This window comes from Pithys albifrons, chromosome 1 (assembly GCF_047495875.1).
Source record: "Pithys albifrons albifrons isolate INPA30051 chromosome 1, PitAlb_v1, whole genome shotgun sequence".
NCBI classification, from domain to species: Eukaryota; Metazoa; Chordata; class Aves; order Passeriformes; family Thamnophilidae; genus Pithys; species Pithys albifrons.
Window position 1 is genome coordinate 17,459,731 of NC_092458.1, and position 12,623 is coordinate 17,472,353.

Genomic DNA, 12,623 nt, shown 5'->3' on the forward strand with positions numbered 1-12,623 from the left:
AAAAACACCATCACAATTGTATCTTTTTTCCTCTCTTTTTTTGGGCATAAGACGTGCTTTTAGTGGAGCTAAGGATATCTGACGGGATGGAAAAATATCCACACCATACTTTCCCTCCTCTCTTCCAGACATTGAATCAGTGCTGGAGTTAAGGGAATCTACCTGCTCTTTATCGTTCTAGCTGGAAAAAAACATGTGTGCGCAAAATGTGGTGTTCAACAACATTGTAATCTTTATTTCTGGGTTAAAATTCATGTAAAAACTGAATGTGATTGGCTGTTTAATCTGCCTTTTAGGCTGCCACTCAGATAATTAAAGGATAAAAAGCATTACTTGTGCTGACTTGTGCAGAGCAAATTTTACTAACCTGGTATTGGCTTTAAAATATTACCAGATACCAGGACCTATAGAAGAGGTAACTTTTCAATAAACAAGTTAATATCCAACAGTGAAGTTGTCAGGCACCCAAGTTCCTGCTCCAGAACCTGGGTTACTGTTCAACCTGGGTTACTGAAAACTCAAGTTTTCTATCTTGCAGTTTGCAGACAGCATGGCTGTTTTAGGTGATGCTTCTGAAGCTGAAGGACCCAAGTTAATCTCCTGCTTGGGTTTGGTCCAGGTAAAACCAACAGGTCTGTTTGACTGCAGCTTACATGTAACAGCACAGCAAAGGAAACCGTTGTCTGTCTTCGCCTCTTCAAAATATCGAAACATTGATATTTTACTGCCATAGTTTAGCAAAGAGCTCTTATGAGTTAATAACAACAACCTTGCTTAAAATACCCAGGAGTCTAGAGCAGAAATTACAGTCGTTCTGAGCTTTAAAAAAATATTCAGATTTCTCATGCATATAATCCCATTTAGTTTTTCCTGGATGATGCTGCATTTTGATGCATTGTGTAGATTAAGCTGATGCCACAGGACCAGAAGTGAACATCAGATGGTATTTCAGCTCTGGTGTGTTTTAGAGTAAAAGAAAATATTACAGGAATACCACTAGAAAAATCACAGAATCAATTAGGTTGGAAAAGACCTCTGAGATCATCAAGTTCAACCTGTGACCTAACACCACCATGTCAGGTAGACCTTGGCACTGAGTTCCACGTTCCGTCTTTCCTTAAACACCTCCAGGGATATTGACTCCACCATCTTCCTGGGCATCTCCTTCTAATACCTAATCACTCTTTCTGTAAAGAATTTCTTGCTAGTGACCCCTGGTGCAGCTTAAGACTGTATCCTCTCATCCTGTCACTAGTTGCACAGGAGAAAAGGCTGACCTCATCCAACTACAACCTCCTTTCAGGTAGTTGTAAAGAGTGATAAGGTCATTCCTGAGCCTCGTCTTCTCTAGTGCTAAACAACCTCAAATCCCTCAGCTGCTTCTCACAGGACGTGTGCTCCAGACCCTCCACCAGCTTTGCTGCCCTTCTCTGGACTCGCTCCAGGGCTTGTATGTCCTTCCTTCACTGAGGGGCCCAGAACTGGACATGGTACTCGAGATATGGTCTCACCAATGCCAAGCACAGGGGAAGTGCAGAGTACAGAGGAAAATTATGTATCTAAACTAGAAATAACAGTTTAGAAGTGAATCACACAAAAAAGGAATTTGCTCAGAAACACCCGGAGAGGCGAAGGATGTGAGGAGTTTTAAATGCCGGGAGCAATAAATGGTAAATTCCTAGTTTTTAACAGCTGCCAAATAAACGGGCCGGGAAGGGAGCCCCAAAACTGGCCGGGTGCTCCAAGCTCTCCCCGCTCGGGCCGAGCCTCATATACAATCTCCCGCGCCGGCCCCGTCCGGCAGTGGCTGCGTGAGGTGCGGCGGAGCCCGCGGAGCGGTGCGGGGAGGGTGCGGTGTGGGACGCGCGGAGCAGTGCGGGGAGGGTGCTGTGCGGACACGGTGCGGTGCGGGGAGGGCACGGAGCGGTGCGGGAAGGGCGCGAGCGGTGCGGCGGGGAGGGCGCGGAGCGGTGCGGGAGGCGCGGTGCGGTGCAGGTGTCGTGCGGGGGAGGCTTGGAGCGGCGCCGGGAGGGTGCGCCTGCCCGCGCTGCCCTGCCCGGCCCTGCCGGCGCGGAGCGGAGGCGGAAGCCGCTGCCGCGCCGATGAGCTGTGCGCGCTGGGCCGCGGGTGTGCGGAGCCCCGCGCTGCGCCGAGGTAAGAGCAGAGCGCGGAGCCGGCCCTGCCTTGTCCCCCGCGAGGATGTGGGGACGGGGCGCTGTCACCGCGCTGGCTGCGCTGGCCGTGGCCGCGGCGCTCTGGCTGCGGCGTGGCGAAGGTACAAACACCGAGAGCGGGCTCCGGCGGGCACGGGGTCGGGCGGCCCGGGGGCAGGCGGCGGCGGGAGGGTGGGCGCCGGGGCGGGGGGTGCTCCCTACGGAAGCAAAGGCCGCCGCGCCGGGCCGGGCAGCGGGAGGGGGCGGCGGCCCCCGATGCTCCCGCCGGAGAGCGAAACCAAAGCGAAGGGGCGGCCGCGGGGCCCCGCACGATGCAGCCCACCCCGCCTGCCGCGGGGGCCGGCCAGGCCGCTCACCTGCCCCGCGGAGGGACGGCCGGGGGCGGGGGAAGCGTTCGCAGACCCGACCCCCAGCACCGCCGCAGGGCTGCCGAGCACAGCGGCTGGCGGGGCCTGCGGGCGGCGCCGGCTGCAGCGCGGCGGCCGTGGCGGCCTGCGGGGACAGCGGCAGGGACAGCGGCAGCGCTGCCGCGCGTGTGCGGCCCTGCGGGCGGTGGGGGCCGGCCCGGCCCGGCCGGGTGACACTGCGGGCAGGGCAGGGCGCGGCGATGGCGCTGCCCGCGTTGGCGCGGCGCGGCCCTGCGCGGCGGTGTGCGGGGGTGAGGTAGGCGCCGAGCTGCAGTGCCCTGTGAGCGGAGATGTGTGTGTGTGTGTATGTGTGCAGGGATCGCGCTCCACTGCGGCGGGGAGGGAGGGAGGAGGAGGAGGAGGAAAAGAGGGAGGCAGGCGCACTGTGATGAGCAGGGCCTCCAAGTCCAGCCAGCGCCGTGGTCTTGCCGCTGCCGGCGGAGCCCGGGGCGGGGAAGCGGCCGCGCAGGGATGACCGCCTGAGCGAGGCGGAGGAGGGGGCGCGGCTCCGCGCCGGGAGCCCGGTTGTTATTTTTTATTTATCACCATCGCTTTCGGAGGGGGCGAGTAGAGAAGGTGCCTTTTTTTTTTCTTTTTGGCCACCTCACCACCCCTCCTCTTGCAGGTGCCCGCAGCGCAAGGCGGCTCCTGGAAACTTTAGTGTGTGTGCGTGCGGGCTGCGAGCGGCGGCGGCGGCCCGGGATGCGGGGCCCAGGGCTCGGCGCTCCGCCGCTTCCCGCCGCACCGCGGCTGCCGGGGCTGGCGTAGGCGCCCCCTGGGAAAGCCGAGTGCGGGCATTAAACCCCCTCCCTCCTCCCCGCCGCCCTCCTCCGCCCCCTCCGTCCCTCCCTCTCTCCCTCCCTCCCTCCTTCCCTCTCCCCGGTGCGCGGCCATTGCAGTGACCCCGGCCGGCCAAGGATGATTACGAACACGCGGGGCTTCCTGTGGTCGGACCTGGAGACGCGGGCGCTGCTGGAGATCTGGGGCGAGGCGGACGTGCAGTCGGCGCTGGACGGCAACTTTCGGAACAGCCATGTGTACCGGGACGTGGCGTGCCGCCTGGCCGAGCTGGGCTTCGAGCGCACCCCCGAGCAGTGCCGCATCCGCATCAAGGGCCTCAAGCGGCAGTACTACCAGGCCCGGGACGGGCTGAAGAAGAACGGGCACGCCCGCAAGATATGCAAGTACTACGACGAGATGGACCGGATTCTGAGCTGCCGGGGGGGCCCCGACGGCGCCCCCGAGCCGCTGGCCGCGCTGGCCGCGCCGCCCGACGGCGCCCCGCCGGCTGCGGGGCCGCACACGCCGGGCACGCCGCACCACAGCCGCGACGTGGACGCCGAGCTGGACGAGGACGCGGGGCCGGAGTCTCCCCGCGACAACTTCACCGAGGACTCCGGGGAGTGCTCTTCCTACGCCGACCACCCCATCAAGGTGGAGTGTCCGTCCTTCGCCATCCCTGTGCCGCCGGCCGACGGTGAGTACTCGCCGGGCTCCTGGCGCCGGGTGTCCTCCGCTCACCCCGCGGGCTCTCGCAGCCCCACTGTCGGCACTTCCCCCCGGTAGCGCGCTTCGTCTGGCTTCTGCTTTCCCTCCTCCTTCCCGCCCCGTCCTCTGCGCTCTAAAATCCGGCCGTGCCTCTCCCAGCCTTTGCACCTTGCCCGTCCCCGTGATCTGGGGAGCCCGAAGGCGAGTCCACATGCTGCTCTCCGAGCAGGGGGAGATGCTGCGGACAGGGACCCTAGGGAGTTTTTATCGGTACGTGTCCGTGGGAAACCGCTGGAAAACTAGCGCAGAGATCCTGAGATAAAGTGTCAGGTAGCAGATACAAGAAAATAAGCATCCCTCTCGTTGGAGAATTTTCCCGTTCCCTGCAGACTCCATGCAGTTTTGCTAATCGGTATTAAAACGATGATGACAATAATACCTGAAAAATCTGCTTATTGTTGCAGATGGGTCAGAAAGCTAGGGGAGAGCTTTTACGTAATTAATTGCATGGGTTGTTTCAGAAACACTGCTTCTAACTTCAGCGGCTTTGTGGACAGAAGCAGCACTGTACTAAAGCCTGCCCTTTCCCTGCTAGATCTTTACCCTCCACTCCGCATTTGTTTTGTGGAGGTATGGGGAAAGTGTTACTCGTTTCTTTTAAATCTAGATTAATGCGGGGATTTTAATATAAACATGAACCTGTCTTCAGAAGTTGACATCACTGAGGAATAAGCCAATTGGTTGACGTTTAACCAACCTTCTTTTTACACATAAACCCCATCAAAGAGTTGTTTACACTAATGTTCTTTTGAAATGCAAATCTAGGATGCCAGAAGACTGAAACTCAATTTAGATTAATGTAATTACTTGCAATACACAAATGAGCCTATACTATTTAATAGCCTTCACTTAAACCTTTTTAGAAGATCAAAAAGACTCCTATTATTGAAGTTCAGTACTACAACAGTTAAAAGATGCCTCTGTGATTTTTGTGTTACCTTTGCAACTTTATAGAAGCTTGTCTTGTTGCTTCAGTACTCTGAAATACTTGTCCATTGAATAAGTGTGACAACTTTTTTGTGGTGCATTGGGTGCACATCTCGTAGGGGAATTTTTTGCTGTTTTCTTCTTAAAAAAATTATTTTTCATCAGAAAAAGTAATTGTTTCTTTCCTTGCTTTAGGCTTTAAAGAAGTCAATGCTCCAACTATTACCCCACCTCTTAATCAGCCCAAAAGATCAAAAAAACGCCATACAAATTTAACATTGGATAAAATGATGGAAAAATTCCTGCAGCAGAGCATGGATACAGATGAGAAGTTTTACAGATTTGAAGAGCAGAGGCTCAAAATTGAGGACAAGCGTCGGGAAGCTGAGCATGCTCGAGAACTCCAGATGTTACAGATGTTGGGACAGATGTTGGCAGGAATTTCCTCTACAGTATCACAAAGGTCACAGTCTATACCAACAAGTCCACCTCGGAGACCGAACCATCGTTCATATGCGGATAACTTTAATTATAATGCTATGACAGCAACACTTTCTCCACCGATAGGTACTTCCTTCTACAGCATAAATAAAAGCTAGGGGTTTTTTAATACTTCTGTGTGAAAGCACTGGGAGTAAGCAGCTTTTGAAAATAAAAGCTAATTGGAATCATTTAATATTGTGGTGAAGGTGTCTGTCTGATGTAAAATTAAATTAAATCGTCATTTGTTCCGTTTTACTGATTATTTAATACAGGTACATTAGTTATAACAAATTTCAGTGAGCAAAATCATACCTTTCAAATCCTGTAAACATTGGGAGCTTCTTTCCGTGTTCATATCTCTGTAAAGTGAAGTTAGGAGAAGCTTTTATGTATCAAAGGCAAATAGCACAGTTGTGAAAGCTACTAGAAATATTAGGTACTGTGTAGCAGAAATTTTGTTGCTGTTCTGCTTGAAGTTACGAAGCATAACCCAGTATATGAAGTTAAGGTTGTGCATATGTTTTTTCAGGGCTGAGAAAAAAATGGAGTTTTGCCTACACTGAAGTAAGTCAGAAGTTACAATCAAGCTTCTTTAAAATAAATGTCTTTACAATGAAATTCTGAATCATATCAATTAATTAAACATGTATCATTGTAGTAGGTGTAATAGAAGCTGAAAATACTGGCTTAGGTTTTTCTTCTGCACCAGCTCATTTATAAATTCTTGGGTATCTTAATTTACTTCAAAGAACAAGGCAAAGCAGTGGCTCAGGAATTGGTATTTATGCAGAGACTTTTCATTCCAGACCAAATATGTGGGCCAGAAGATGATAGCAGTGATCACTAACAGACTGACTTCTTGGGATCTGTGGGTCTTTGGCATTTATTTTTATCACAGTGTCTTTGTATGTGGAGGGTAAACTGTGTGGGCAGGAGGAAATCAGGGATACTCTGTCAGTGCTGGAACTAGAGTCAGGTTGAGGCTTTGTGGTTTTTAGCATGCCACATGGAAATTAAACAGGTTCTAATTCTCTGTTCTAATTCTGAATTTCACATTGCTTGGAAGATAAAAAAGTGTAGTTTGAAAAGAGGGAAAAAAACCCATCAAGTCTCAGTGTTGAATAATAATCTGGCCTGCCAGATCCTAATGGGCATTCTCTGAGTCCTGAGAGGATTTTAGAGCTGTTTCAGTTCTGCATTACGTACTGTGTTTCCTTGTAAAGTGCTTGGGAGGCTGCGTGGTTGGGTCTGCTGAGGGTTTAGGCTGGCAGATCTGTTGTGTTTCTTCTTGAGTGAATAGTTGGTCTGTAGCATTTCTAAGTGGCAGCAGACTTTGATAAATTACGGCATACAAATGATTCAGTGTTTTAAATGCTTTCACTTTTAAATTTAAGGGAAAACTGGAGTGCTTAAGAAAATCCCTTAGGAAATCATTTAAGGTTCTAGACTGGAGTGATGGCACCTACCAGGCCTTAACATTACTTCTGAAAGGTTTTTCCTGAAAGTTTAATTATTTGTAATGACTTGAAGCTGAAGTTCAGTTTTTCTTGCTGGATTTCATCATGTAGGTGTACATAATATTGCACTGTGCAAAAACCCATTTATTTAACTGTAGCATGAGGAATTCAAGACACTAATCTTGTAATTGGTGACGGTGTAACAAAGCATTTGTACTAAAAAGTGAACATATGCTTCAGACAACACATAAGGAATTAAGATTCCTGTTGTTTATAGCTGAATATGCCTTAGTGATTATGTAGGTAGAGTTCTATTAAGAAGTGTTTTTTGCATAATTATCAGTTTTATCTCCATTTATTATGCAGTCTCTTCATATTTAGGTATAAAGGAAAAACACCAGCAAAGAAACACAGAGCTGTCTTGAAACGTTGCGCTTTAGGGGCTACGAGCTATGTTATACTCTTGTGTGGTTGAAAACCAGGGAGTGTCTGAAGTGTGATTTAAAGAAAATAATCTGCCCTATTTCCAGAGGAGATGAGCATTTTGTTCTCCTCTGGGTCACTGCATTGTTATTTTGGCTGTAATCCAAAACAAGTTGAGTTTGGGTTTTTTTATTTTCATTCCTTTCCTTTTTCTCCTTTTTTATTTTGTCTAAGTAGGAATGGGATGCCTGTGTTATAGAAGAATTTAAAAAGCAAAAGATCAGCCAAGATTATTTATCATTATTGAACACCAAAACATTTTATTACTGAAGATTAGTATGTCTTAGGTTAGATTCTGTGGAAGACAGAGAAGATGCTTTTTGCTGATAGTGTACAAATGTGGAGTTTTCTTGTTTATTACATTTTTTCCCCATTATTTTGCCCCAAATTTCTATAACAGTTTTTCTTCTTTTCTTCCTTTTTTTCCTCCTTTATATTTTGGAGTTGGTGGGTGGGGCTATGGAGTTTTATTCGGCTGAAAATGAGGAGTATCATGAGAGTTACTTTCTACATAATTCTGTTACACTGTATAGCAGTTCCTTGAAAGCTTTTTAGAAGATCTGTAAAAAGGAACGTAATGGTGGCTATGGTCTAGGACACTAATATTAGCGTTGAAATAAACCACTGTTCTGAAAGGAATTGTCCAGTTAATGAGGAGGAGCTTTCTTGAAATACAAGAACTTACTCTTTTAGCCTATTTTCTGCAACTTACAGTTGACACATTGTTGATAGAAGTACTGATCTTGACATTTGTCCTGTGTTAGGTAAATGTTTTAATTCTCTGTAGTTGTAATGGTTGGAATACTTTTTTATTCTAAATTTTTGTAGCCTTTTCAAACAGTAATTTGCATGTGTAGCCTTTTGAGTTGTTTCAGTATGTGGCTCGACATGTAGTTTTGCATCAGAGATCTGGAGTTGTATTACAGCTAAAATGATCTTTGTGTGATATTTGTGATGTTTGCATCTAGTGCGTTGGATTATAGTTTTGCAGAAAGACTTCCATTATGCTTTGTAACCGCCTACCAAAATAAAAAAGCAGAGAGATAGGCCCTGATTCTGCTAAGAGATGGAAGTCTTTAAGGGGAAGCGAAATATAAAAGGTAGGGTGTATGTTTAAAATTTGGTTTTAGTTGCTTTGTGCTTGCTCTGTGTCTGGATGTGTTTAGTCCTTACCAAGTGTACCTATTTCAGTTGAGCTTAATTATGGAAGTAATTTCAGGCTGAACTAAGAAGATATTTCTAGTTACAAATTGTTCATATAACTAATCTGGGTGGTTGTTCCATTCTGTACCTGAGCCCTAAATTAGGATTGTGAACAGTCAGTGAGAGTATTTTCTGCATCAGACCCTAAATTAATTTTTAACATCATCACCTTCCCTAGTTACTGACTCTTTTAAAGGCCTTTAAATGACAAAGCATTTGGTTTTTAGAAATATGTCACTTTGTATATCTTTCTGTGATTTTATTACTGTTCATGAGTGCTTAAATGCTTAGCAGTAGTTTAGGAAAGATCATACTTTAACATTTATTTTCTTCTTTTCAGTTATAGAGAGATCTTTTTCACTGCACAGAACACACTCTCTAAAGGATATGGAGAATATTTTTCAACTGGTGCGCAATGTTATCCCTCCTCTAACAGGGAAAAAGCATAAAGGTCAAGATGGTCGTATAGGCATTGTTGGAGGATGTCGAGAGTAAGTTAAATAGAAATTTGATTTTTGCTTGTCAGAGAGTTTGAGGATGTCACAACTACTTGCAGAACTCAGTCAAATTCACATTTAAAACATGAGTATTTTCCAGAGAGCTTTACCAGTCCATCATCATGACCCTTCATGCTTAGGAAAGAAGATGTTTTCTTGTAGATGTGTTGCAAAACTTCGGTACAGAATGTGAATGAAACTTTAAATGCTGTTTGTATCTATGTCTACCTTCTCTGTCTTTTTTGACCACCAAACTCTGCTTTCAGTGTTAGTCTTTTCCTATTGCATGGTGAAGTTATAGAATAAGTAGACTGGAGTATGACAGTGGCACATCTGAGGTGTTTTGGGTTTCTTTAATCTATTTTGGTACCTCGAGAACTAGGTCTATTGAATCAGGAATAGAATACTTTCTTACTATGGCCTTTTTATTTTGATAAATTGATAGATTCTGTCAATAATTTGTTTTATGTAGTGGAGTAATAGAAATATCATGTTTCAGGGGAAAAAAGAGATATAGCATAAATCAGTTAAGTGCTGTACTGACCTAGTAAGAAAACAGGCTTTATATTCTTGGCCACAATACTTTGAATGAGCCACTACACCTTCCTGTTTTTTATTTTCCCCTTTTGAAATAGAGACAGCATCTTTCTGCTGTAAGAGAGATCTGCTGTTGGACATGTGCCATTAATAAACTTTCTATACAGAGCAAAGAACTGCTGTCTTATAGCTGGGTTGAATAGCCAGGGGTGGGTTCTTGCTGAACTAAGCACCTCTTTAGGGTGATTCTCTTCATACCTCCCTTCAGTCTTTACAAAGAGAATTTAGGGCAACTGGAATCACAGTTTAGGCACTTTAGTTAAGCATTTAAAACCAGATGGGATTGATCCAGGTCACAGATCCCAGATTTAGCTTGCAAACAGTGCTGGGCTCTTGTTTTATTTGTCTCTAAACTTTTGCCTTGGTTATGTGAAATTGGCATGATGTTTGTAAATATTTCTATGAAAAATCAGATGGCTAAGGTGAAACTCTATGCTTTTGAAATAAGAACAAGGTTTGAGATTGACTTCAGTATTGCAGGACTTTTTCCTGTCTTTTACAGCAGGCAGAAGGGAAAGCAATTTTAAAAATCTGCTCTTGAATTTGGGATTTCGTTATGGCAGACTGATTTGATTTCCAAATTATCTAGTCTCTTGACTGTGTTTCCTAATCTAAGTTTTATTTCATTCTAGGTACACTGGAGCACCATATTTTGCTGCAATTACAGCTCTCAAAGTGGTATGTATTCTTCTATACCAGACCAAAATGAAGTTTTCAGCATTTCTGTTGGCTAGGTGCCATTTTTAAAAAGCATTCATTCTGTGCTGCACATGAACTTTGAGTTCTAAAAGGTCTTCTCATGAATAAAGAAAATCTTTAGTTCTGGATTTGCAGAAATACTTTGCAAATATGTCATTCAGTGTGTTTTCTCTATCTGTATAAGGTGAACTTAGAAATACATCAAAAATTGACCATTTCAGAAATGGACAGCAAATTTCAAAATTTGATGAAATATTTTCTCCAAAAGTGAACCATAAAATAACTTTAAATTATTGTTCAAAGTTATGTCTTTGGTGCTGCAGCGAGTTCCTTGGTAATTTTTTCTGGATTGGATAAGTGTGTTGAAACAAGTAACTCTCTTTCAGAACTTGAAATGTTAGCCTAGATGGATTCTTTTTGCTGTAAGTCTAGAGACTGTTGGTTGAATTTAATGTAATTTTTAGTAGCCCATTGTATTTGCATTCTAATATTAAAAAGAAGTATTTCCTATGCTTTTTTTCCTAGAAATGTGAATTTATCGACTTATTAACTGGCTAAATATATTTACTCCAGACTACATAATTACAAGGATGATTTTCAAATCTAAACGTCATGCTCACATAGTACATCTGATTTTAAGTATTTTGTATATAGTGCATCAGTGCTTTCAGTTCACTCTGTGTGTTTTTCTTTTTGGAGATTTCTTTCAGTAAGTAGGTAACCAACCCAGGTATTTCCAACCACCTCTCCCCCATGATGCAGTCCCACAGAGTGTTAGAACTGAAAAGATACTATTTGATCATGGGGTTATAAGATACCAAAGTCACTGAGCTTTCTGTTCATGTGCAAATATTGTGGCAGACAGGAGGTTCCATATTGAAGTCACCTGGTCTCAGATCATTACATCTGCACATAAAGAGTCATAGGATCAAATCTCAGCATTGCTTAGTAGCTTGAAATGTTAAATGTGTAGTAGTAAAGCAGAGGAGACACTTCCTTAATCCTGAGAGATTTCAGTATGCACAACATACGAGAGAGATCAGGTTTTCTGGTCACCACTTACATAATTTCTATATGTATTTCTGATTTTTTGAGTGATAACAGAAGCTTGAGACTCAACTCTTCAGCATTAATGTTTATTTAATTTAAGGGGTGTTGTTGAAATTGTGCCAGCCTTGTGTGAATTTGGCCCACTGAGTGAAAGTGGAGTGCAAACATACCCATAGATGGCCATAGCCACATTTTGCAAGCATATTACAGTATTACTATGGCTCTCTAATGTAGCTTGTGTCATGTTTTTCTGTGTTCTTTTGCCTTTCTTCTTGTTCTACGTGCGACATTTTAGTCCTTGTTCTCTGCAAATGAGAAACATTTCTCAAGTGAGTGGAAATTCAAGGTTTGTGTTTCCAGTCATCCTATCACTGAAAACCAGAAAAAAGTTATATTGAAAGTTTGATACAAAAGAAAAATTTCTGCAGAACATTTCATGGTAGTCTAAGTAAAAATAGAAAAATAATGAAGTTTGCTTTAACTATTGAGAAGTAAGAATTCATTTGAATTATTTGTTGAATAAACTTTCAAATTACAAAGTTACTATAAACTATTAATTTGATAATATTGTTTGCAAATTTTCTTTTTTAGGGTGCAGATTTATCCCATGTGTTTTGTACCAAAGATGCAGCAACAGTAATCAAATCATATAGTCCAGAGCTGATTGTTCATCCAGTTCTGTAAGTGACGTTTTATTTGAATGAGCTAATCAGGCTTAGTAGTTTGTACATTTCTGTCTAATAATTGATTAATTTGTATTATTTCTTTTCCTGAGTTACTGGGTGGGTGAGCTATGCATCACAAAAACTCTGGGGTTTGTCCTTTCGTTACAGTTAGACATTTAATACAGGCAATCAGTTGTGAATCTTTTTCATGATTATCAAAGAACTGTTTTTAAAAAGCAAAGGTCTTGCTTTCTGCTACTTGCTGACACGTCTTCTATGATTGTAATGCATTTAACTGTGAACAGTAGCAAAATCCAGAATAAGAAACACTGCAAGTCAGCATTTTGAAATCTGCATCTGAAGGGCAAGTGGAGTGTGTTCTCTTGCTTCTTCAGTCCTAACAGTATTTACAGTAGTGAGTCTTTCCCCTCCT

At 44.6% G+C, this 12,623-nt stretch overlaps 1 protein-coding gene across 6 annotated transcripts in view; it reads left to right on the forward strand.

Moving 5' to 3' along the window:
- Window positions 1-1,879: 1,879 nt before the first annotated feature.
- Window positions 1,880-12,623, forward strand: part of NAXD (NAD(P)HX dehydratase) — a 48,779-nt gene continuing 38,035 nt past the window's right edge. Inside the window, exons 1-6 of one of the 6 annotated variants that reach the window (XM_071567983.1) lie at window positions 1,880-2,154; window positions 3,481-4,058; window positions 5,252-5,623; window positions 9,023-9,173; window positions 10,409-10,454; window positions 12,117-12,205. In XM_071567983.1, the coding sequence (XP_071424084.1) occupies window positions 3,500-4,058; window positions 5,252-5,623; window positions 9,023-9,173; window positions 10,409-10,454; window positions 12,117-12,205 (1,217 nt within the window). In that variant the 5' untranslated portion in view covers window positions 1,880-2,154; window positions 3,481-3,499. Of the gene's footprint in view, window positions 2,276-2,400; window positions 2,838-3,480; window positions 4,059-5,251; window positions 5,624-6,086; window positions 6,104-9,022; window positions 9,174-10,408; window positions 10,455-12,116; window positions 12,206-12,623 lie in introns of those variants that run through there. The other 5 variants (XM_071567837.1, XM_071567910.1, XM_071568154.1 and 2 more) reach the window with 5 other exon arrangements.